A 24,547-nucleotide genomic window follows, 5' to 3' on the forward strand; every position below is an offset into this window, starting at 1 on the left:
AGAGCACTCTTCTGGAATTCACCCTACAGCTCTGACTGACAGAGCTATGTCTCTGTGATTTGTATAAGCCTCAGAGTGAAAATGAGTAAAGTAGAGCTGGAACTGTGGAATGGTTAAAGGAAGTGAGGTTCATGAGGTCATTTGTCTCCTTCTGGAGCTTATTGATGACTATTTTCTGCAGAAGGCTGCTTGGTGAATAATGTAAGCAACTGGTCCCAGGCTCTAATGAATCTGGGGTGATCTCCTTTTCCATAAATAATGGGATGGAACAAGATCAGATTCAGTATTTCCCTAAGGAAAGGGAGAGAAAGAAGGGAAAAGTTTTCCAGTATTAGAAGGAGGGGAAGAAGCAGCAGAGAGCAACCTCAAGGATATGGAGATGGGACCTCGAGAGGCTGGACAGATGGGCAGAGTCCAAGGGCAGGAGATTGAACACATATAAGTGCCAGGTGCTGCACATTGGCCACAACAACCCCATGCAGTGCTACAGGCTGGGGTCAGAGTGGCTGAGAGAAGCCAGGCAGAGAGGGACCTGGGGTTGCTGGTTGATGGTAGGCTGAACATGAGCCAGCAATGTGGCCAGGCAGCCAAGAGGGCCAGTGGCATCCTGGCCTGCATCAGGAACAGTGTGGCCAGCAGGAGCAGGGAGGTCATTCTGCCCCTGTACACTGCACTGGGTAGGCCACACCTTGGATACTGTGTCCAGTTCTGGGCCCCTCAGTTTAGGAAGGAGGTTGAGTTGCTGGAAGGTGTCCAGAGAAGGGCAACAAAGCTGGGGAGGGGTTTGGAGCACAGCCCTGTGAGGAGAGGCTGAGGGAGCTGGGGTTGCTTAGCCTGGAGAAGAGGAGGCTCAGGGGTGACCTCATTGCCCTCTACTACTACCTGAAGGGAGGTTGTAGACAGGCAGATGTTGGTCTCTTCTCCCCAGCAACCAGCACCAGAACAAGAGGACACAGTCTCAAGCTGCGCCAGGGGCAGTTTAGGCTGGATGTTAGGAAGAAGTTCTACCCAGAGAGAGTGATTGCCCATTGGAATGTGCTGCCCAGGGAGGTGGTGGAGTCACCATCATTGGAGGTGTTCAGGAGGAGACTTGACAGGGTGCTTGGTGCCATGGGTTAGTTGGTTGGGTGGTGTTGGATTGGTTGATGGGTTGGACGTGATGATCTTGAAGGTCTCTTCTAACCTGGTCTGGTCTATTCTATTCTATTCTATTCTATTCTATTCTATTCTATTCTATTCTATTCTATTCTATTCTATTCCATTCCATTCCATTCCATTCCATTCCATTCCATTCCATTCTATTCTGTCATTGTACCAACTCTGAAAGGAAAAGCTTGTCTTAAGGCAGAGGAGACAAGCCCTCCAAGTTCCTATCAAACCGTCTGCCATGTTTCTCTCTTCCTTCCAGCACTGAGTCTTTGGTATCTCTTTAGGCAACTTCTAGACCTATCTGCTACTCCATCCTTCAAAGGCTTCCCCCAGTGGGGTGAATCAGTAAAGCAGTTCTCTTGTTCCTTTTCTCTAGCTTCCAAAATCGAACACCACATCGGTGGCATTTGTCACTGTGGTGGTGCAGGGGGCGACGCTGCAGTTCAGGAGCCGCAAGTCCGTGCTGGTCCAGCACTACGAGAGCTTGGTCTTCATCCAGACAGACAAACCCATCTACAAGCCTGGACAGACAGGTACAGGGGATTAGCTTGGTCTTGACTCTGACAGCAGAAAATATTATGGACTTCAACTCCTTTTGGTTAAAGTTTGCAAACTTCTTCACAGGGGGAGTCAAAGCACTCAGTAAATCTTGTCTCTGTCAGCTGAGATGTAGGTCCTGTGGTACCTTCATCATTCCTGTTCTTCATTCTCCAGGCTCAGCAGATGTAAGCACAGGCTCAGACTGATTCTACTCAACCAGAGGCATGAATCTTTCTAAATTTATCTGCAAGAGAAAGAGCCTGAAGTAATTCTTTGCCTAACTTAGAGATTTCAGTTCAGGGACTGTGATCCAAAGAATGAATATAAGTCATAAATAATCAAAACACTGATGTCTCCTAGTAATTGGTGCAAAATTAACAGTGGGATTCCCTTCTTTTCCATTACACCCTTCAGTTCTGTTTCGGATCATCTCCCTGGACAAAGACTTCTACCCGCTGAACGAGAAGGTAGAGACATAATTCCTTGTTGCCCCTTGTGACCAGAACAAGAGGACACAGTCTCAGGCTGTGCCAGGGGAGGTTCAGACTGGGTGTTAGGTGGAAATTCTACACAGAGAGAGTGATTGGCCATTGGAATGGGCTGCCTGGGGAGGTGGTGGAGTCACCATCATTGGAGGTGTTTAGGAGGAGACTGGATGGGGTGCTTGGTTGCATGGCTTAGTTGATTAGGTGGTGTTGGATGATAGGTTGGATGTGATGATATCTTCCAACCTGGTTTATTCTCTTCTAGTCTATTCATCATCCAGAACCACTGAAGCCAGCCTTTAAAGTGTATGATCCTTTGTTACTCACACCACCCATGACCCTTTAAATATCCCATCCTGGGACATACCCCAGCTGACTCTACTGAGAAGCAATCCCCTTTTCTTCAAGGGTATATAGGTGTTGAAAGCCAGATGTGCAAAGGAACAAGCATGTAGGCAGGAATCTCACTACTGAAAGAGCCAGATGTGCAGTTGGTGCTGGCAGTAGGGTGCAACCACATGTTTAGAGTCAGAGAGAGCAGCATGACAAGGATCTGGTTTGAGGGAGCAGGTCAAGGGTGTAAGTCCACCTTTTAGCTTATTTGGCAACAGCTCTTCATGCAGACAAGTTCTTGGAAAAATCCTACTTGGTCACACTTTCATACTGCAGTGAGACAAAAAGGTGGGACAGTAAAATATAGGAGAGATCCCTTAACCACCCAGAACTAAGGAAACAGCAAGTGTAGAAAGAGAAGAACCCAAAAGGACTTCTTAGAATGTTGTCCCCCTGCCATGAAGGCCAGATTTGGAACTTGCCTCTATCCATATGTGACTCATTTTTCTAACACTGATTTCCCTTTATTCTCTCCCCACAGTTTCCATTTGTCTATGTTCAGGTGAGTGGACAACCCCACGTGTCATTTCAGCACAGCCTGCAGGCACAGAGGTGGAAAGCTACAGCTGTGGTGTTTTCATGCAAAAAAACCACAAATGGGTTTGACCTCTTTCCTTTGTGTGGGTCTTTGATTGGGGAATGGGCTGCAGGAATAGAATGGTTCATCAGTGTGAGCCATGCTGTGAGAAGAATTATACTGAGAGGTCACAGCAGAATAGCTTACTCCTCTCCCCAGGCAGAACTAAGCATGTCCAGTGAAAGGCAGTGAAGCTGGTGAAGCCTGGAGCACAGGTCTTGGGGAGCATCTGAGGGAACTGGGGTTGGTTAGTGTGGAGAAGAGGAGGCTGAAGACATACCTTGGTCTCTCCAACTCTCTGAAAGGTGGTTGTGGTGAAGTGGGTGTTGGTCTCTTCTCCCTAGAAAGAAGGGATAGGATGAGAGGAAATGGCTTCAAGTTAGACCAGAGGAGGTTTAGATTAAGGAAATGGCTTCAAGTTGGAACAGAGGAGGTTTAGATTAAGGAAATGGCTTCAAGTTAGACCAGAGGAGGTTTAGATTAAGGAAATGGCTTGAAGTTGGACCAGAGGAGGTTTAGATTAAGGAAATGGCTTCAAGTTGGACCAGAGGAGGCTTAGATTAAGGAAATGGCTTCAAGTTGGACCAGAGGAGGTTTAGATTAAGGAAATGGCTTGAAGTTGGACCAGAGGAGGTTTAGATTAAGGAAATGGCTTCAAGTTGGACCAGAGGAGGCTTAGATTAAGGAAATGGCTTCAAGTTGGACCAGAGGAGGTTTAGATTAAGGAAATGGCTTCAAGTTGGACCAGAGGAGGTTTAGATTAAGGAAATGGCTTCAAGTTGGACCAGAGGAGGTTTAGATTAAGGAAATGGCTTCAAGTTGGACCAGGGGAGGTTTAGATTAGCTATTTGAAGAAACTTCTTCACTGAAAGGGCTCTCAAACCCTGGAATAGGCTCCCTAGGCAGTTGGTTAAATCCTTGTCTCTGTAGGTGTTTAAGAGGCAGAGATGTGGTGCTGAGGGACATAGTTTAGCACCAGCCCTGGTAGAGTTAGATAATGGTTGGACTTCATGGCCAAAACTGTTCTGTGCTTCTGCATCTGTATGAAGATGTACAGGCTGCCCAGGGAGGTTGTGGAGTCTCCCTCTCCTGAGATACTCAAATCTTGCCTGGGTGTGTCCCTGTGTGATCTGGTGTGGGTGATCCTGCCCTGGCAGGGGGGGTGGACTAGATGATCTTTCAAGGTCCCTTCCAGCCCCTGAAGTTACAGTATCACAGTATCACAGTATCACTAAGGTTGGAAAAGACCTCAAAGATCATCAAGTCCAACCTGTCACCACAGACCTCAAGTGCCACATCCAATCCCCTTTTGAACACCTCCAGGGATGGTGACTCCACCACCTCTCTGGGCAGCACATTCCAATGATGAATGACTCGCTCAGTGAAGAACTTTCTCCTCACCTCCAGCCTAAACTTCCCCTGGCACAGCTTGAGACTGTGTCCTCTTGTTCTGGTGCTGCTTGCCTGGGAGAAGAGACCAACCCCTTCCTGGCTACAACCACCTTTCAGGTAGTTGTAGAGGGCAATGAGGTCACCCCTGAAGTTCTGTGATTCTGTAAGATTTCCTTGTCTGTCAATTGCCCCTGAAACCACAGAACAATATCAAACAAACCATCAACACTAAAGAAACAAAATGATATGAGCAGACATCCCCTACCTTCCCAAACATGCCCTTTTAGTCTTGTGAGGGTTTTGTTTGTTTGTCTGTTCTGCTTAATTGGCTGAACTTCACTGACAGACAGAAGCTAACAGGCAGGATGTTTCTATCAATGATTTTAACCTGAGACACCTGGATTTACCATTATTATCCAGGACACCTTTTAAGGGAACACTGACAGGAAAGGCCAGCGGTGGGCCTTGAAGCCGTGACAGCTGCACAAAGAGTGCTGACATTCATGTCCACAAATCTTGAGTTGGTTGGTGTGATTATCAGTCCTATGTAGGCAGTCCTGTCGTAGCTTCTTGATGCTTCGTGTTGCTGTCTCCATTCTGCACCATCTCAGTCCAGAGCTGGTAGGCCAGAAACAGGCAAGGCTCCTCTTTTCTACCTTCCTATCAGAGTTCTACCATTCTCTCTTCCCATCAGCAAACCTCCAAGATAGAGCCTTAGAAGCTGCTGTGCCGCTGACAAGCTGTAAATATTTGGACAAAGAAAAGAGTGTGGGGTGTGGAGTGCTAGAGTAGGTGGAGAGCATCTCAAACTACCTTCTGCTGAAGCTCTCCCACAGGGCTGTAGACCTTCCCTTCCAATAAGTTCTTACTTGACTGAATACAAGAATTTCATGAAAGGAGCAAGAAGAATCACAGAATCTCCAAGGTTGGAAGAGACCTCAAAGATCATCAAGTCCAACCTGTCACCACAGACCTCATGACTAGACCATGGCACCAAGTGCCACATCCAATCCTCTCTTGAACACCTCCAGGGATGGTGAATTCACCACCTCCCTGGGCAGCACATTCCAATGGCTAACAACTCTCTCAGTGAAGAACTTCCTCCTCACCTCCAGACTAAACTTCCCCTGGCACAGCTTGAGCCTGTGTCCTCTTGTTCTGGTGCTGCTTCCCTAGGAGAAGAGACCAGCTCCCACCTGGCTGCAACCTCCCTTCAGAGTTGCAGACAGCAAGAAGGTCTCCCCTGAGCCTCCTCTTCTCCAGGCTGAACAACCTCAGCTCCCCCATAATACTGCTTTCAGACATCCCATATGACTTTGCCTTACAAGTTGAAAACAGTCATAACTTACTTTCTTTTTGTGCCAGTGCCATGACAGACATCAATGAGAATCACTGGGAAGTCCATCTGGTGTCCTCAGCTCCAGTCAGTGAGGCATGGTGTTTATCCACGCTGTTTAAGCCACCTTATGTAGGCCTTGTCCTCCATCCCCACTATCACCTCTCCCTTCCTCAATGCTCCTCCTCAGTCCAGCACTGACACAGATGTCTGTGAGGCAGTCTTGCAGAGTGGAAAACCCACGTGGCAGTAAATTCACTAGGGTGTTTTTTTCAGACAGACCTCCAACCAGAGGATGTCATTCACATCCCCTTTCCCCTGGGACCTGAGATAAAATCTCAGTGAAGTAAATGCACACAGTCACATACCTTGAGTCACACAACTATCTAGGGTAAACAGACTTTTGGTGGCAGCCAAGGTGCAATGCAAAAACCATGCAGAAAATGGAGGACTGTAAACTTTAACCCTCTTGCTGAAGGAATCTGCATCAATCTATGCAGCACCACTGGGCTAGTTCTACAAGAAATTTGGGGTTAATCTGAGGAATTTGGGGAGTTTGTAGTTGAAAGTTCATAATGGGCAATACTCACGTGCTGTAGTGATGAGATTTTAAGCTTCAGTGTTGGAAGCAAAGAGAGACAGGAAGGGAGAACTCTCAGCTGGATGGACATGTGTGGAAGGTACATGTTCCTGTTTCCACCTTTCCATCACAGATTTGGACTCTTCCACACATACATTTCTCAGCTCCATGATTAAGTGTCTCATTCCTCAGAAGATTATGCACCTCTACACAGTTGGTTTCTATTCCAGGCATGGAAAAAGGACCTTCAGCAGTGTGTATAGCAAGTAAAGGAGACTGAAATGTCCCTCCTCTTTGCCCATACTCCACTTACTTCTGCTGTCCATCTCTTTATCTTGCTACCTTGCCAGTCTGTCTTTCCCAGCTTCCTGGCTCCATCCTTCATAAGGACGCAGGTAGAGATGAGGGGGAGACAACACAGGAGTTCCATGGTTAAACAGCTTTCTTGCATGTCAGTCATGCAGACCTGAGAGGTAAATGCTCACTGACTCTTCTCAGACAGGATAACCTTTCCAGGAGGGTGGTTGAATCACCATCCCTGAAGGTGGCAGAGAAGTGGTGCTGAGGGACATGGTTTAGTACTAGGCTTGGTAGTTAGATAATGGTTGGACTCAATGATTTTAAAGGTGTTTTCCAACTGGAACAATTCTATCCTTTTATGATCTATGTACACTGGGCACTCCACTCTCCCAACCCTGGGAGCCTCCTCTACTGTCTTGTGACCTTGAGTTATCCTCACTTGCAGGATCCCCAGAGGAATCGTGTGTACCAGTGGCAAGGGGTGGAACTAGAGACTGGCCTTACACAGCTCTCCTTCCCCCTCACCTCAGACCCCATCCAAGGCTCCTACAAAATAGTTGTGCAGAAGAGTTTCTCATCTGATGTGGAGCACTCCTTCAGCGTGGAGGAATATGGTAAGGAGAGAAGTGTATGGGCTGCAAGTGGGGCTGCAAGCAAGGCCTTTCACTGTGACCTCTCAATTGGGCATTGTCTGGGACTTGCATAGAAAGGGGTGGACCTGAATGTACAGGCAATGGGGTTCAGAAGGACTGCCCCATAAGATGCTGTGTGTCAGAGGTGTTTGCTCACTTTATGACATTTCTGCAATCTATCTGAGATGGTATTTGCTCATAGCAGTTTTGGGAGTGTGGAGTCTGACAAGCTACCTGTGCATGGCTTGTGGCACCAATTCCAGCTGACCTTGTTTGAGTTACTTTTCAATCCAGCAGCTTGCTGTAAGTAGCACTAGATGTGGAGTAAGAGAAGATAATACTTTGGTGAGTCTGTTTTGCAACTCATGATCTGCTTTAGTTCTGTTTCTTCACTTGTACTCCTTTCTCTTTTTCCCTCTTCTTTCCATGTTGTTGCAAAAGCTTAGGAAACATGCTTGGTAGGAACCTTAGTTTGAAGAACATTCCACAAATCACAGAATGATAGAATCCCTTCACTCAAGAAAGACATTGAGGTGCTGGAGCATGTCCAGAGAAGGGCAATGAAGCTAGTGAGGGATGTAGAGCACAAGTTTCATGAGGATTGTTTAGCTTGGAGAAAAGGAGTCTGAGGGAAGAACTTTCTCTCTACAACTACCTGAAAGGAGGTTGAAGTGAGGTGGGGGTTGGTGTCTTCTGCTGAGTAACAAGTGATAGGACAAGAGTGTCATGGGTTGAGTTGAGTCTGCTGATGTGTATTCAATCCCATGCTGATGTCACGTCAGCTTCAAAATGAAAGTGCTGGAGCCAAGTGTCATGGGGGTTGAAGTACAGACTGTCATATCAGAGGCTTCCTCTTTTGGTTGTGGCTTCTGGCTTCTGGGTTTGGGGTGCTGTTTTTTTCTGCTGGGCTGGTTTGGGTTGGGGAAACTAATTTCTTGCTGGCTTCAGCTGCTGTTTGTGCTGTGCTGTACCTTTCTGTGAAATAAGGCCAGGGTAATTGTGCATCTCATTAAACTCTTTATCTCAACCCAAAGCAGGCTATTTTGTGTGATTTTCCCTCCTGTCTGTGTGGGTGAAAAGGGGCTTGGGAGAGCAGACTGTGTTCACTCAAGACAGAGAGGAAATGGCCTCAAGTTGCAGCAGAGGAGCTTTGGATTGGATATTAGGAAAAGAGCCATTACTGAAGGAGTGGTCAAGCACTGGAACAGGCTGCCCAGGCATATGGTTGAGTCACCACCCCTCAAGATGTGTATCTAGTGGAGTGCCTAAGGGACTGGGACTGGTACTATTCAGTATGTTCATCAATGACGTGGCTGAGGGAACAGGGTGCATTGTCAGCAAGTTTGCTGATGATACAAAACTGTGGCTGAAGGCTATGTTGCCATTCAGTGGGACCTGGAGAAGCTGGAGAGTTGAGTGGGGAGAAATGTAATGGAAAACAACCAGGACAAGTGTAGAGTCTTGCATCTTGGAAAGACCAACCCCATGGACCATGAGCCAACAAAGTGCCCTTGTGGCCAAGAAGGCAAATGGCATCCCCGGGGTGTGTTAGAATGGGTCTGGTTAGTAGGTCGAGAGAGGTTCTCTTCACCTTCTACGCCCTGGTGAGGCCACATCTGGAATATTTTGCCCAGTTCCAGGGCCTTCAGTTCAAGTAGGACAGGGAACTGCTTGAAAGAGTCCAGTGCAGAGCTACAAAGATGATTAAGGTAGTGGAGCATCTCCCTTCTGAGGAAAGGCTGAGGGAGCTGGGGTTTTTTAGCCTGGAGAAGAGGTGACTAAGGGATGGCCTCAGTAATGTTTATAAATATATGAATGGTGAGTGTCAGGAGGATGGAGCCAGGCTCTTGTCAGTGATGTCCAATGACAGGACAAGCAGCAACAAGTGAAAGCTGGAGCACAGGACACTCTGCTGCAACATAGGGAATAACTTTTTCACTGTAAGGGTGGCAGAGCACTGGAACAGGCTGCACAGAGAGGTTGTGGAGTCTCCTTCTCTGGAGACATTCAAACCCCACGTGGACATGTTCCTGTGTGGTTTATTCCAGGTGATCCTTCTCTAACAGGAGGGTTGGACCAGATGACCTTCAGAGGTCCCTCACAACTCTTACTGTTCAGTGATTCTGTGATTCTCATACCAGACTTTCTTCCGTTTAGTGCTGCCTAAGTACGAAGTCCTGGTGAAGATGCCCAAGGTGATCACTATTAAGGACAAGGAACTTCCAGTGTCCGTCTGTGGTCTGTGAGTCACAGAGCTGGAGCACATCTCCCTTGCTCCTCCTTCACTTCTCTTTTCTCAGACTGAAACTAGAGTTGGGGAAGGCTTTTTGTACTCTGTCCTGACATCCAGTGCAGGCTTATTCCACCCTATCAATCCTGAGCCTACTACTTGGCCTGAGCATTGAATGTCGAGGGTCTTCTCCATGTTCCATAAAAGATGATGCCAAACCCATCTGCAGCTATCTCCTCCCAGTTTACTATCCACTTTCTCTCTCTGTCTTTACATTTTAAGTCCAGTCACCAACCCATCATCATCATCATCATCATCATCATCATCATCAAATCATTCAGGTTGGAAAAGGCCTCCAGGCTCATCCTGTCCAGTCATCAACACATCACCACCACGGCCCCCAAACCATGGCCCCAGGGGCCATGGCCGCAGGTTTCTTGAACACCACCAGGGATGCTGACTCCACCACCTCCCTGGGCAGCAACCAAAATTGCCCTAAGCATGAGCTAAGATGCTGGGAGCTGCCCAGTGTGGCCATCAATGTGTAGCTTCCATCCAGTTTAGTACATTCCTCATGGTTTTTAGGACCCTGTGAGGAGAGGCTGAGGGAGCTGGGGTTGCTTAGCCTGGAGAAGAGGAGGCTCAGGGGAGACCTTCTTGCTGTCTATAACTACCTGAAGGGAGGTTGCAGCCAGGTGGGGGTTGGTCTCTTCTCCCAGGCACCCAGCACCAGAACAAGAGGACACAGTCTCAAGCTGTGCCAGGAGAAGTTTAGGCTGGATGTTAGGAAGAAATTCTTCCCAGCAAGAGAGATTGGCCGTGGGAATATTCTGTCCAGGGGGGTGGTGGAGTCACCATCACTGGAGGCTTTTAGCAAGAGCCTGGATGAGGCACTTGGTGCCATGGTTTAGTTGATCAGGTGGTGTTGGGTGACAGGTTGGACTTGATGATCTCAAAGGTCTTTCCCAACCTGGTTAATTCTATATTCTATTCTATGTTCTATTATCTCATCATCTACTATAATACTACTTTGCCATTATAGGTACACCTATGGGAAACCTGTTCCTGGTTTGGTGAATGTCCAAGTGTGCAGGAAATTTTCCCATTCTGCTTCAAATTGTTATGGAAAAGAAGCAGAAGCTGTATGTGAAGAATTCACTAGGCAGGTGAGTCCAAGATTCCAATGTAGTGGTCTTCTTTGTGGCACATGGGCAATGCTGTCTGAGGGATGCCAAATCTGCAGCTGTAGGATCCTGGGGAGAGTAGGACATCAGGGAATGCAGGGAAAAACAGATGTTCTCAGAGGAAAGCATTCTTAAGAAGTGGGTTATTAAACTGGAAACAGAGTTGATGAAGAAAATCCCACAGCTGAAATCCTGACCCCCTTGAAACTAGTGATGAATATGCAGTTAGCAGCTGCAAGGCCTCAAACCCAGAACAGAACCTGTGACAGAATTTTGTGACTGCACAAAGGATTGTCAAGGAGCAAGGAACAAAGAAGGTGAGGAGAAAACAAGGTGGTGATACTGTATGTAGGCAAAACAGAGGGGAAATGGCAACAAGGAAAAGAGTGAATAGAGGAGAAATGGAAAGAAAAACAGAACAAAGGTAGGAAGCAATTGACAAGGAACTCCATTGCCTTGGAGAACTGAGTGCCAATGCAACACAGAACAGGTGTGGATGAAACTCTGGGAAAGAGATGTAGACAAGTTCTGTTCTTGGAGACAAGCCTAAAACATAAGGCTGGGATTTTGCAAGCAGAATTTAAGCACGTTGGGTTTGGGGGTGTCTGTGCCTTGTCTCACAAGGCACCAAATTCATTCACAGAATTCCCATTTCCCCTCCAATTTCCTGCTCAGGCAGATGCTCGTGGTTGTGCTTCTGCTGTAGTAAAGACCAAGATATTTCAGCTCCAGCGCAGGGGATACGAGATGAGCATTGAGGTGCAAGGCAAGATCACAGAAGATGGCACAGGTATGTATCACATGGAGATGCCAAAGCGATGGCAGGCTGTAACAGGAGGGCCCCTCAGTTTAAGAAGGACATTGAAACACTTGAAGGTGTCCAGAGAAGGGCAACAAGGCTGGGGAGAGGCCTTGAGCACAGCCCTGTGAGGAGAGGCTGAGGGAGCTGGGGTTGTTTAGCCTGGAGAAGAGGAGGCTCAGGGGTGACCTCATTGCCCTCTACAACTACCTGAAAGGTGGTTGTAGCCAGGAAGGGGTTGGCCTCTTTTCCCAGGCAAGCAGCACCAGAACAAGAGGACACAGTCTCAAGCTGTGCCAGGGGAGGTTTAGACTCGAGGTGAGGAAGAAATTCTTCACCGAGTGAGTCATTCGTCATTGGAACGGGTTGCCCAGGGAGGTGGTTGAGTCATCGACCCTGGAGGCGTTCAAGAGGGGATTGGATGTGGCACTTGGTGCCATGGTCTAGTCATGGGGTCTGTGTTGATAGGTTGGACTCGATGATCCTCGAGGTCCTTTCCAACCTAAGTTATACTGTGATACTGTGTGATACTGTGATACTGTGGCCTTGCAAAGATGGGGAAGGTGAAGTAATGTGTCTAGAAGTGCTGCTATTTATTAATAATCTCTCTTTACTATGCTCTCTCTCTCTCAGGAACAGAGATGATTGGAACAGGCTCTTGTGGAATCACATCCATCATGAGCAAAATCAGCTTTGACCTTCTGGACTCTCAGTACAGACCAGGGATCCCACTCTTTGGGAGGGTAGGGAATGTCTGAGACCCTGGACAATGAATGACATAGCAAACCAACAAGTGCACAATCCCATCAGATGGAATGGCACTGTGTGCAGATGGCATGGTCCACCTTTCTCTGCCCTTGCACAAGCAGATGAACCAATGGGGCACTGTAACAGATACGTGACCCTGATCCTCCTGGCAGTCAGCCCAGTACTGAATGGAAGGCTTGCTGTTCTAACACATGAGGATAACAGCAGGGATCAGCAAGCATGGGCTATTCCACAAGGGAACATTATCCAGGTGAAAGGGTGACCACAGCACACGTAGGCATGGTGACCTCATCAACAAGGGCACAGTCTCACAGTACACAACCATACCAAGAAGAGCAGGAATCATGACAGTAAGAGGTTCTACCAACAATCCAGTGGCCACCAGATAATGTGATGTGATGAGTCAGGGCTGAGCTCAAACAACAAAGTTCAGTTAGCCAGATGGAAACAGCAGGCTTATCTTCAGTGCAGCTTTAGTCAACGGCTTGGGCAAGGCATAAGACTGAACTTAGAGATTCTGAGCCAAGAGGTAGATGATAATGTATTGAAGGTCACAAATGAGATTCACCAGAGAGTGAACTACTGAGGAGCTCATGGCCCTGACAGATAATTTTCCTGAGCCATTCAGATTGCTTTGCTGAGAGTTTTCTCAGCAAACTCAGTTAACTCAGCCAGCTCAGGACTCACCTCACTCATCTCCACATTCATGCTTTTTCTTTTCTGTAAGGAAGCAACCTTCCTGACAAGGAAGGGGGGAAAAAAGAAGGGACTTTAGGACTTGAGAACTGTTTTCCATTTCTAGACTACATTCTGAAGCTACTGGGGTTTTCTTTGCTCTGCTAGGTGAAACTGGTAGATGGCACCAACGCTCCAATTGCCAATGAAACCATCACAATTTCTGTGGATGGAGACAGATACAAAGGGAATTACACCACAGATGAGCAGGGACAGTCCTGGTTTTCCATAGACACTACCACCTTCACAGAAGCCTCCCTGGAAATCCAAGTGAGTGGCAGAGAAAGGGCAGAGGAGCTGGGGTAAGCCTTTCTGATCATCAGGGGGAATCTCCATCCGTGGGTTAACAGACTTTCTGCCAACAGGAAGATAAAGCCAGTATCTTGTCAGGCCACCTCCCTTCTCTGGGTCTCCTATGAATGCAAGGCATTGGAACAAGCTGCTCAGGGAAGTGGTGGAGTCACCATCACTGGAGGTGTTAAAAAGTGTGTATGTTTGGCACTTTGGGACATGGTTTAGCGGTCATGGTAGTGTTGGGTTGCCGACTGGACTTGCTGATCTTAGAGGTCTTTTACAACCTGTGTGATTCTGTGGCTCTTCTGAGACTGGGAAATCTGGAAGATATCCAGAGTTTTTTCTGTGGACTTTCATGTGAATTGTTATCTGATTTTGGTCAGCTGTGACCTTTTGATTCTTCTTTGTCAGGCTGACCATAGCCCTGAGCTGAACTGCTATGACAGTGAATGGATCACGCCTTCATACGAACATGCCTTGCGTAGAGTCAGCCGGTTCTATTCCTCCAGCAAGAGCTTCCTCAAAATTGAGCCCAAACCCGAGACATTAAGTTGTGGCTCCACCACAGAGATCCATGTGCACTATATCCTTACTCCAGAGGCCATAGAAGAGCAGAGGAAGATTGTGATTTACTATTTGGTAAGAATTGTTTGTGGTTGCTTTGATCTGTGGCCGCAGAGAGCATTGTGGCGCATGTAGCTGCACTCCTTGATGAGCAACCACAGTACTGCTATGCTTAGTCCTGAGTCTGTATTGACAGGAACAGAAACTCTGGCATGTGGCAGTGGGATTGAAACACATTTCTGGACGTTTCTCCTGTTGGCTTCTGTGTGAAAGCATGGGTGGGGTGCACATGTTTTATTAAGAGCAGAAGAGAGACAGTATCACAGTATCACAGTATAACTTAGGTTGGAAAGGAGCTCGAGGATCTTCGAGTCCAACCTATCAACACAGACCCCATGACTAGACCATGGCACCAAGTGCCACATCCAATCTCCCCTTGAAGGCCTCCAGGGTCGATGACTCAACCACCTCCCTGGGCAACCCGTTCCAATGACCAATGACTCTCTCAGTGAAGAACTTCCTCCTCACCTTGAGTCTAAACCTCCCCTGGCGCAGCTTGAGACTGTGTCCCCAAAATGTTGATGGAGAGAGCACTGACTTGGATGCAGCCATCCAAAGCTAATTTCATAATACAGTTTCCACTATTCCAAATTCTCATTCATATATGGAGACCAGCTGATTCTGGAGAATAGGTCTTATGAAGACTGGCTGAGGGACCTGGGGATGTTTAGCTTGGAGAAAAGGAGGCTGAGGGGAAACCTTCTTGCTGTCTACAACTCCCTGAGAGAGGTTGGAGTGAGGTGAGTGTTGATCACTTCTGCCTAGAACAAATGATAGGTTGAGAGAAAATGGCCTCAGGTTGCCCCAGGGGAGCTTTAAGTTGGATATTGGAAGAAACTTACACATTGAGAGGGTTTTCAAACCCTGGAGCAGGCTCCCCAGGGAGGTGATTGAATCCCCATCCCTGGAGGTGTTTAAAAGCTGAAGAGATGTGGTGCTGAGGGACATGGTTTAGCATCAGCCTTGGTAGAGTTAGATAATGGTTGGACTTGATCTTAATAGTTTTTTCCAACCAAAATGATTCTCTGATTCAATTCACCTTTTTCCTTTGGTAGTCATCTGACCACTGAAACCAAACTAATGCCTCTCACTACAGTACTAGAAAAGCCCCCAAAGACTAGAGCTCAGATCACATATCAGGCTGGTGAGAGGCCTTGAGCACAGCCCTATGAGGAGAGGCTGAGGGAGCTGAGATTGTTTAGCCTGGAGAAGAGGAGGCTGAGGGGTGACCTCACTGCCCTCTACAACTACCTGAAGGAAGGTTGTAGCCAGGAAGGGGTTGGTCTCTTCTCCCAGGCAACCAGCACCAGAACAAGAGGACACAGTCTCAAGCTGTGCCAGGGGAGGTTTAGGGTGGAGGTGAGGAGAAAGTTCTTCACTGAGAGAGTCATTGGTCATTGGAATGTGCTGCCCAGGGAGGTGGTGGAGTCCCCATCCCTGGAGGTGTTGAAGAGGGGATTGGATGTTGCACTTGGTGCCATGGTCTAGTCATGAGGTCTGTGGTGACAGGTTGGACTCGATGATCCTCAAGGTCTCTTCCAGCCTTGGTGATACTGTGATACTGTGATACTGTGATCAGCAATGACTGGGATGCCACAATCAATGGAACACACTTATTTATAACCATGAACTGGCTCGTCTTGGGGGGCAGAGAGCTAATTGAGCTCTGACTGAACAATCACCCCTCAGTGTCACTTCTACTATTCAAATGGATCTTTTTCCTTCCTAAATTTATTTTTTCTGGTTATCTTATCCAGTGGCACTAGCACAGGAGATGAGAGAAGCCTTGGAGCCAGGAGGGGATTGGTCTCTTCTCCCAGGCAACCAGCACCAGAACAAGAGGACACAGTCTCAAGCTGTGCCAGGGGAGGTTTAGGTTGGAGCAGAGGAGAAGGTTCTTCACCAAGAGAGTCATTTGTCATTGGAATGTGCTGCCCAGGGAGGTGGTGGAGTCCCCATCCCTGGAGGTGTTCAAGAGGGGACTGGATGTGGCACTTGGTGCCATGGTCTAGTCATGGGGTCTGTGGTGACAGGTTGGACTCGATGATCCTCGAGGTCTCTTCCAAACTTAGTTATACTGTGACACTGTGAAATCAGTGACCAGACACTCCTGTGCTGATGGGCTGCACAGAACAGCAGGGGAGAGTTTGACTGAGTTTATAAAAGAGAAAAGAGAAGCCTGTGATAGAGATGGCTCAGTGGTTGCTTTCAAGAACATGAATTGCAGTGCAAGATTCCCATTTATCACAGTAGCCTGGAAAGCTCTTCTTGCTTACAGCCTGTACTTTTTAGTTCAGTTCTGTGTGAGTTACAAAACTACACCACATTATTTTTTTCTCCAGACTGTTTCACTGTTCAACTGTGTCATAGGGTTGGAAGGGTAAGGGCAAAAAGCCTCCTCCCTCCCCCCTGTAAAGTAAAGGGAAAGAAAATTGAAGGGAAAGGAAAAAAAAACTCACAGCTGAATTAGCAAAGCAGTGGAGCTGTATATTTACAAAGCAATGTAGGATATGCAGGGGAATTTACAGAATTTACAATATTTACAATATATACAAAAATATACAACAAAGTAGCACAGAAATGAGAGTTCCCCCCTCTGCTGAGGGGGGTTCCCCACCTCCGCTCCCCCCTCTCTCCCCCTTTCCCCAGAGCGGGTTAGAAAGAGAGAGAAAGAGAAAAAAGTTAGAAGCAGTTTTGTGTTAATTGGAAAGCAGTTAATGCAGGCCTTGCAGTCTATCAGTTTTCAAGGTCAAGCCTTGGCCGAAAGCCCAGAACAGAGAGCTGCTGCTGCCGAGGGAGGGGGAAACAGACTGACCAGGAAAGTGCAGGCATTCCCAGGAAACTCTGCTGCACTCCCAGTTCAGAAGGTGCTTCCCCCCAATCTACCAATGAAATTAGTTTAGATCCTTCTTTCGTTTACCAACATCCGTCCACCATATCCCTCTTTCTTAAGGGGACAGCCTCAAACGGTCACAAACTGGAAGTGGAATGAGGAGAGCTCCTGATCCTCAGTCTTTTCCAAAGTGTTAGAAATGTGCCTATGCACCACAGACTCCTGTTTGCCCAGAGGCAAAGTGCATCTGAACCTATAGCGAGGGGGGAGTTGGTCTCTTCTCCGAAGTAACTAGAGATAAGATGAGAGGAAATGGCCTCAAGTGGTGCCAGGGAAGGTTTAGATTAGATATTAGGAGAAATTCAAATACTGATACAGTGGTCAGGCATAGTAAGAGGCTGCCCAGAGAGGTGCTGGAGCTGCCATTCCTGGGGGTGTTTAAAAAATGTGTAGACCTGGCACTTTGGGACATGGTTTAGGGGGTACAGAGGTTGAAATTTGGAACTGATGATCTTAGAAGTCTTTTCTAACCATAATGATTCTATGTTTCTATGCTCTATACGTGCAGTACGTAGAAAAGGAAAACCAGACCAAAAGGAAAGTATTTCCCATCCTAAAAGTGGACGTCTCCAAGACACAATATATGCCAGATTGCCACTTGCCCAGTTCTGTGTCCAGTTCTGGGCCCCTCAGTTTAAGAAGGACATTGAGACACTCGAACGTGTCCAGAGAAGGGCAACAAGGCTGGGGAGAGGCCTTGAGCACAGCCCTGTGAGGAGAGGCTGAGGGAGCTGGGGTAGCTTAGCCTGGAGAAGAGGAGGCTCAGGAGAGACCTTCTTGCTGTCTACCTACTACCTGAAGGGAGGTTGTAGCCAGGTGGGGGTTGGTCTCTTCTCCCAGGCAACTAGCACCAGAACAAGAGGACACAGTCTCAAGCTGTGCCAGGGGAAGTTTAGGCTGGAGGTGAGGAGTGGTGGAGTCACCATCACTGGAAGTGTTTAGGAAGAGCCTGGATGAGGCACTTGGTGTCATGGGTTAGTTGATTAGATGGTGTTGGGTGATAGGTTGGACTCAATGATCTCTGAGGTCTTTTCCAAGCTGGTTAATTCTATTCTATTCTATTCTATTCTATTCTATTCTATTCTATTCTATTCTATTCTATTCTATTCTATTCTATTCTATTCTATTCTATTCTATTCTATTCTATCCCATCCCATCCCATCCCATTCCATTCCAAAGCCAAAGCTATATAAAACCCTCTCACCTGTGTCACTTCCAGTCACTGACTTGCAGCATGCAGTAGTACCCCAGCACTTGCTTTGGTCTGGCTGTAGGCTCTCATCTTGTGTTCATAAGAGATCAGATCTCTGCCTTTGAAATGAAGGGATTTGCTAACCATTGGCCATGCTGTTCATGCTCCCACACTATACTTACCTCAATGAACATTCATTCTCCTTCCCTTCAACCCCAGCAGCAACAATTACAGGAAGGTTTCTCTGTCACACAGGTGATGGCCAAGGGAGACATCGCATTAGCAAACACCTCCAATCTGACAGTGACTCCTGGAGATGGTGAGCAGAGCTGTGCCTATTTCTCTGATGACAATTCCGAGGTGGGGTGTTGTCTCTGTGTGTGCATGTGTGTGTGTAGAGAAATTATTTCAACTCAAGTATCCAATATTTGTATTTAAATGTGAGACCTTTTTAAATGGAATGGCTGGGGTTAGTTCTGTTTGCTGTGAGTTCTGTCAGGTGCTATTTTGTTGAAGAGAGAATTTTTGGTATTGTTCCCCCTTTCTAAGCCTGCAGGCACATGTAAAAGCATACCAATGTTCTAACCAATGTTCTAACCAATTCTTTGCCTTTATTTATATAAATGCCCATGGGTTACATATTTCAGTAGCTCAGACTGACTGTGATGAATCTTTAAAGTATTTCAACAATGAGACCATGGAGACCTTTTGGATGTCTACCAGAAGGAGCTGCACTGCAGTGGGAATACGCAGTGTATAGAAGGAAAAGATCTTGGGTGCTGTATGTTCATACAAAGTTTTGCATCCTCATTAGCAGCATAGAATAGAATAGAATAGAATAGAATAGAATAGAATAGAATAGAATAGAATAGAATAGAATAGAATAGAATAGAATAGAATAGAATAGGGATAGAATAGAAGTGGGATAGAATAGAGTGGGATAGGATAGGATAGGATAGGATAGGATAGGATAGGATAGGATAGGATAGGATAGGATAGGATAGGATAGGATAGGATAGGATAGGATAGGAATGGAATGGAATGGAATGGAATGGAATAGAATAGAATAGGAATAGAATAGGAATAGAATTAGAATGGAATAGAATTAGAATGGAATAGAATAGAATAGGAATGGAATGGAATGGAATGGAATGGAATGGAATGGAATGGAATGGAATGGAATGGAATAGAATGGAATGGAATGGAATAGAATAGAATAGACCAGGTTGGAAGAGACCTTGGAGATCATCTACTAGTAGCTGCTGGCTACTAGGCTAAACTAACAGCCTGGCTCATATCAAGACATGTTCTTTCACCTTGTTCGGATTGTGATGTGAAGCTCAGGCCCAGCCAGAAAGAGTTTTTCAACCCAGAGGGATATTTTCCACCGTGGTTGAGGAAACAGTTTGGTGCTCCACCTCAATGCTTGCTTAGGTGTAACTTGGCAAAGTTACTCTTTCAGCCACTCTGCAACCTTTAAGTGCTGCCAGCCATTACAACAGCCCCTTATTTCTATGATTTTCCCCTCATCTAGTTTTTTGTAGATGGCAGAAATCTTGAGGAAAAAAAGGGGCTGGGAACACAAAGAAATTATGTCAGATACTAAGTGAGGAGAAGGCACACTGAGGCCCACCAAACTCAGCTCATTTGGCTACTACACAATCAGTGTTTGAATACAGGTGTGTGGTAGTTTGAGCCTTAATTGGGATTTAAGAGCTCAGATGGGGGCCAAGGCTGTGAATCCCTTCCCTGCTCCCCCCCCACCTCCTCTTTCCTGATTGAGAGGGGGAAAAAAGGAAAAAAAAGAAAGGGAAGGAGCAAATCTACCAAGAAATAATTTGGAATTGGTTTGGATGTAGAGAGGTAACAGGAAGGGTTCACAAGGGTAAGGAACAAGGATGGATGGGGAGAATATGTATACAAAACCAGTCCTTTGGAGCCCTTTGGAGAGGCTTGGATGTAGCAGGGTGGAGGACCAGGCCTGACCACATGTCAGAGAAGCAGGAAGCCAGCAGCAGTCCTCTCATCCAGGCAAGGAGAAGCCAAAAAACAAAGCAAATGGCTGCAGTGTCTTCCTTTTTACAGGCTTGCTGGACAGGGAGGGGGAGTGGAACAGACTAACTCAGTTCCCCAGGGGGAAAACACCCTCCAGGGAGAGCAAGGCTCTCACAAGCCTTTCCCCCCCCACCCCACTTTCAGGATGGGCATAACCCATCACAAAGTGTCTTCAGCCACAGCCATAGACTTCAGCCATGTATCAGTATCCCTGCCCTGACTAACTAAAACAGGTCAGCATGAGTGAACTTGATGATTTTAACCTGGGGAAGACAAATGCTTATACTGGAACTTCTTGTATGTTGCTTAACCTTTTCTTTTCCTTTGCTAGCTTATGGGACATTTCAGTTGATCTTCCCTGTTGAGGCAGCAATTGCTCCTCTGGCACGGATGCTTGTGTATGCCACGTTGCCCAGCGGGGAGGTCATTGCCAGTTCAGCAGATTTCCAGGTTGAACATTGCCTCCCCAATAAAGTGAGTATATGACAGAGTTTGTGTAACCCATAAATATTATTCATTTTAGGCTTGAGGAGAAAGTTCTTCACAGAGAGAGTTGTTACCCAGTGGGATGTACTGCCCAGGGAAGTGGTGGAGTCACCATCCCTGGAGGTATTCAGAAAGGGATTGGACGTGGCACTCGGAGCCATGGTTTAGTAGTCCTGAGGTGTTGGGTGACAGGTTGGACTTGATGATCTTTGAGGTCTTTTCCAACCTTATTGATTCTATGATTCTATAATTTCCTTGTTGCCAGTAGATCAGCAATGAATTCCAGGATGGAGAAAGAATTCACAATGGGTTCATGAAATGGTCTGACCAGGTGTTGACGGAGAATTAATGACTGAAACTCCAGACTAAGTTATGGGTTTCACCACATATTCCCAAGACAAGAACACTCTAGCAGGAGGGTTGGACTAGATGATCTTCAGAAGTTCCTTCTTAAAATCATAGAAGGTTGGAAAAGACCTCAGAGATCATCAAGTCCAACCCCTCATCCAACACCTCATGACTACTAAACCATGGCTTCAAGTGGCATGCCCAATCCCCTCTTGAACACCTTCAGTGATGGTGACTCCACCACCTCCCTGGGCAGCACATTCCAATGGCCAACAGCTCTCTCTGCTAAGAACTTTCTCCTCACCTCCAGCCTAAACCTCCCCTGTTGCAGTTTGAAACTGTGTCCTCTTGTTCTGGTGCTAGTTGCCTGGGAAAAGAGACCAACCCCCACCTGGCTACAACCTCCCTTCTGGTAGTTGTAGAGAGTAGTCTGTGATTTTGTGCCTGTGATAAGTCACAAAGCTGTAACTATAAAAAGTGGAGCAAGATGGAATAAGAAAGAGAATTGTTGATCATTATCAATAGCATTATCAATAACATTTATGATTTTTTGAATTAGGAGAACTGCAAGGCACCAGCAGATCTCAGTTCACAAGGCTAGGTGATTCAGTGTAATAGCATGTAATGATGTCTGGAGAAGTGGCTGCTTTAATTCCCTCCTGGGGTTGCAGGTCAGATTGAGTTTTGCACCCAAAGAAGGCCTTCCTGCTTCCAACGCACGCCTGCAGCTCCATGCCTCACCAAGGTCCCTGTGCGCCCTCCGCTCTGTGGACAAGAGTGTTCTCCTTATGAAGCCTGAAGATGAACTCTCTCCCAGCTCTGTAAGTCTTGGTCATTTCTGGTAATGAACAAGTACAAGAACCAGTGGAGTACCTATTAACACCACTGTAGACATGGAGTTGCACTCACTGCACGTGTTTTGAGATGCCACTTTATGTCAATAGAGCGTTAGGTAGTGTCTGTGTCCTTGGAAGTGCTGACCTGCCATATTTTTCCCTGGTTGTTTTCATTTACCCAGGTGTATGACCTTCTCCCACTGAAGGAAATCCGAGGCTATAACTTCAAGAGCTACTACCTGGAAGAAGACAATGTGAAACCTTGTGTGTCCCTTGACAACATCTTATTAAATGGATTTGTCTACATTCCCATTTCTCCTGATGGTGAAGGTGATGCCTATGACATTCTCAAGGTGAGTGGCAGCCTTTCTTTGTTATTCCTTTCTCTTTTAAATTCAGTCTTGTGACAGGTTAGGCTGAGCCTTTAAGAAAAGGAGAGCTGCAGGATTCTCTAGCTGAATGTTTGGGGGTAAAGAGGAAAGCAAAGATGAATTCTAAACGAATTGCATTGGTCAGATGTGAGATGTGCCACAGCAAATATCTCTAGCGTTCTTTCTCTCACTCACTCCAGCTTCAGTCAGTCTGACTTTTCATTTCTTGGCCAGAGAGCATGCAACTGACCCTGGAATGAAGCTGATAAGAGTAACTAACTGTCTTAACAACTGCTTTGAGATAACAAATTTCCCTTAATATCCTTCTCTCTCTCTTTCTCCTTTCTTGCCTAATTAACTACTAGGGGAAAGGGGAGGAGGGGGAGAGAGGTTTGGGGGGAACCCAAGGGGGAAATCCTTCTTGGGAGGATCTGTGTTTGTGCTCTTTCCTATACATTCTTGTATAACATTGTATATTTTGTATATATTCATTGCATTTTATTATAGCTTGTAAAACGCAGCTTTCCATTCGCTTCTCTGACTGAGTTTAGCTGTGCTTTATGTTGGTGCTTGTGGGCTACAGCATCACACCACTACAAGTCTCCTCTCTTCTTCTCACCTCTCCTGAAAAACTTTTTCATGAACTTTGCTGTGAATTTGCTCTCTTTGCTGTGAATTTGCTCACTTTTGTATGCTAGAAATTAACCAGGCTCAGGCCCTGTATCTATGTAGCCCATCACTGATACCCGAGTGCTTCTCTCCTCCTCATTGCTAATAGGGGTACCTGTGAGTGAGGAAGGAAACAGGTCTGAGAAGTGACCTCTGAAGCCAGTGTTAGAAACTCTTCATGCATGTTCTCTCTCCATCTGATGTAGATAGATCAGTGACTTTGGTAACACACAGACTCACCTGTGCTCATCTGAACAGTCCTGCACAAGACTTGCTGGGTACCTTCAGTCCTATGCTTTTCACACATTTAATTTTGACCTAGGCAGATGTCCCCAAGGTAGACTGGGGGCCTTAGCCACAATTCAGCCCAAGGATGAGAGTAACATGATAAAGTCTCAAAATGTGTGTTGAACCAGTCTGACATTTATGCACAGCCTTTGTGATGCTGATTGATGCTGTATTAAAGTACCTCTATGCTTTATGTATTATGTTCAAACATGTATTTGCAGATTTGTTGTTCTTCTTTCTCTTTGTTTACTAGGAATTGGGCTTAAAAGTCTTCACTAACAGCAAGATCCACAAGCCTGAAATCTGCCAGAATTACCCAGGACACATGATGGAAAGGAGTTACAGTGGTTTTAGTAACTGCTTCATTTTATCTCCCACCCAACTACTTAAAATTTGCCTCTCCACTTCTTTCCTTCCCTCTACTTCTTTGAATATTAATTGCACTAAGCAGATCAGATTCTGCTCCCTTCTGCATTCAGTCCTGAACTGTGAAACTTATCCACCTCTACCTGCTTATCATCAGCTAGAGAGATGTGCTCTGTGATTCCCATGATGGCCCCTACAGCAGGGATCCTGTAGGCACTAAAACACTCTGCCAGAGTGAAATAGTGGATTTTTCCATCACTTCTGAGTCCAGCTATGGGAACCTGAAAAAGGAGTCTTTACTTCTAGGCAGTCACATCATAACAATAACTAGAGGAATAACTAGGGCAAAAATGGGCCAAGACAAATGAGAAGGTGATACCATTCTGGGAGAGATATTCTAACACTGGGGGCTGAGAAATCTGGTTCTGTTCACAGCTCTATCTCAAATAAGAGGCTGGGTAGGTGTGCGGGGCTGAGCAGCAGTCACTGCAGCCAGAGCTCTCCTCCTCTGGGTCCCTGTTTTCACAGTGCCTGCAGTGTTTACAGCTCCCCACCCCTCGGCCATCAAAGCTTACAAAATACTATCTTGTGCCCATTGTCCCCCTGTGCAGAGGGTTCTTAATGGGTTAACACCTCCCCCACCCCATGCAGCCAGAGCTGATCTAATTCACAAGGATTCCATTTAAGCATATAGGACATATTGCTATCCCAGACCACTCTCCCTCAAAAGCATTTTTATCTGCACGGCAAGTTTCATACAATCAATAAGGTTGGAAAAGACCTCAGAGATCATCAAGTCCAACCTCTCACCCAACACCCCTCAGGACTAACTAAACCATGGCACCAAGTGCCACATCCAATCCCTTTTTGAACACCTCCAGGGACGGGGACTCCACCACCTCCCTGGGCAGCACATTCCAAAGGCTAACAACTCTCTCTGTGAAGAACTTCCTCCTCACCTCCAGCCTAAACTTTCCCTGGTGCAGCTTGAGACTGCATCCTCTTGTTCTGGTGCTGCTTGCCTG

General features: G+C 46.6%; 1 protein-coding gene across 1 annotated transcript in view; it reads left to right on the forward strand.

Annotated features, from left to right (window-relative positions):
* The window catches only part of LOC137455319 (alpha-2-macroglobulin-like), a 60,968-nt gene that overhangs the window by 12,908 nt on the left and 23,513 nt on the right, over window positions 1-24,547 (forward strand). The window contains exons 3-17 of the mRNA XM_068166031.1: window positions 1,526-1,682; window positions 2,104-2,156; window positions 3,049-3,069; window positions 7,198-7,366; window positions 9,542-9,626; window positions 10,657-10,780; window positions 11,474-11,588; window positions 12,231-12,340; window positions 13,209-13,370; window positions 13,806-14,033; window positions 18,359-18,422; window positions 20,490-20,632; window positions 21,664-21,813; window positions 22,011-22,181; window positions 23,410-23,509. Coding sequence (XP_068022132.1) covers window positions 1,526-1,682; window positions 2,104-2,156; window positions 3,049-3,069; window positions 7,198-7,366; window positions 9,542-9,626; window positions 10,657-10,780; window positions 11,474-11,588; window positions 12,231-12,340; window positions 13,209-13,370; window positions 13,806-14,033; window positions 18,359-18,422; window positions 20,490-20,632; window positions 21,664-21,813; window positions 22,011-22,181; window positions 23,410-23,509 — 1,852 coding nt within the window. The remainder of the gene's footprint in view (window positions 1-1,525; window positions 1,683-2,103; window positions 2,157-3,048; window positions 3,070-7,197; window positions 7,367-9,541; window positions 9,627-10,656; window positions 10,781-11,473; window positions 11,589-12,230; window positions 12,341-13,208; window positions 13,371-13,805; window positions 14,034-18,358; window positions 18,423-20,489; window positions 20,633-21,663; window positions 21,814-22,010; window positions 22,182-23,409; window positions 23,510-24,547) is intronic.

The sequence above is a fragment of the Melanerpes formicivorus genome, unplaced genomic scaffold (assembly GCF_026170545.1).
Source record: "Melanerpes formicivorus ecotype bairdi unplaced genomic scaffold, bMelFor1.0.p_v2 SCAF_96, whole genome shotgun sequence".
Lineage (NCBI taxonomy): Eukaryota > Metazoa > Chordata > Aves > Piciformes > Picidae > Melanerpes > Melanerpes formicivorus.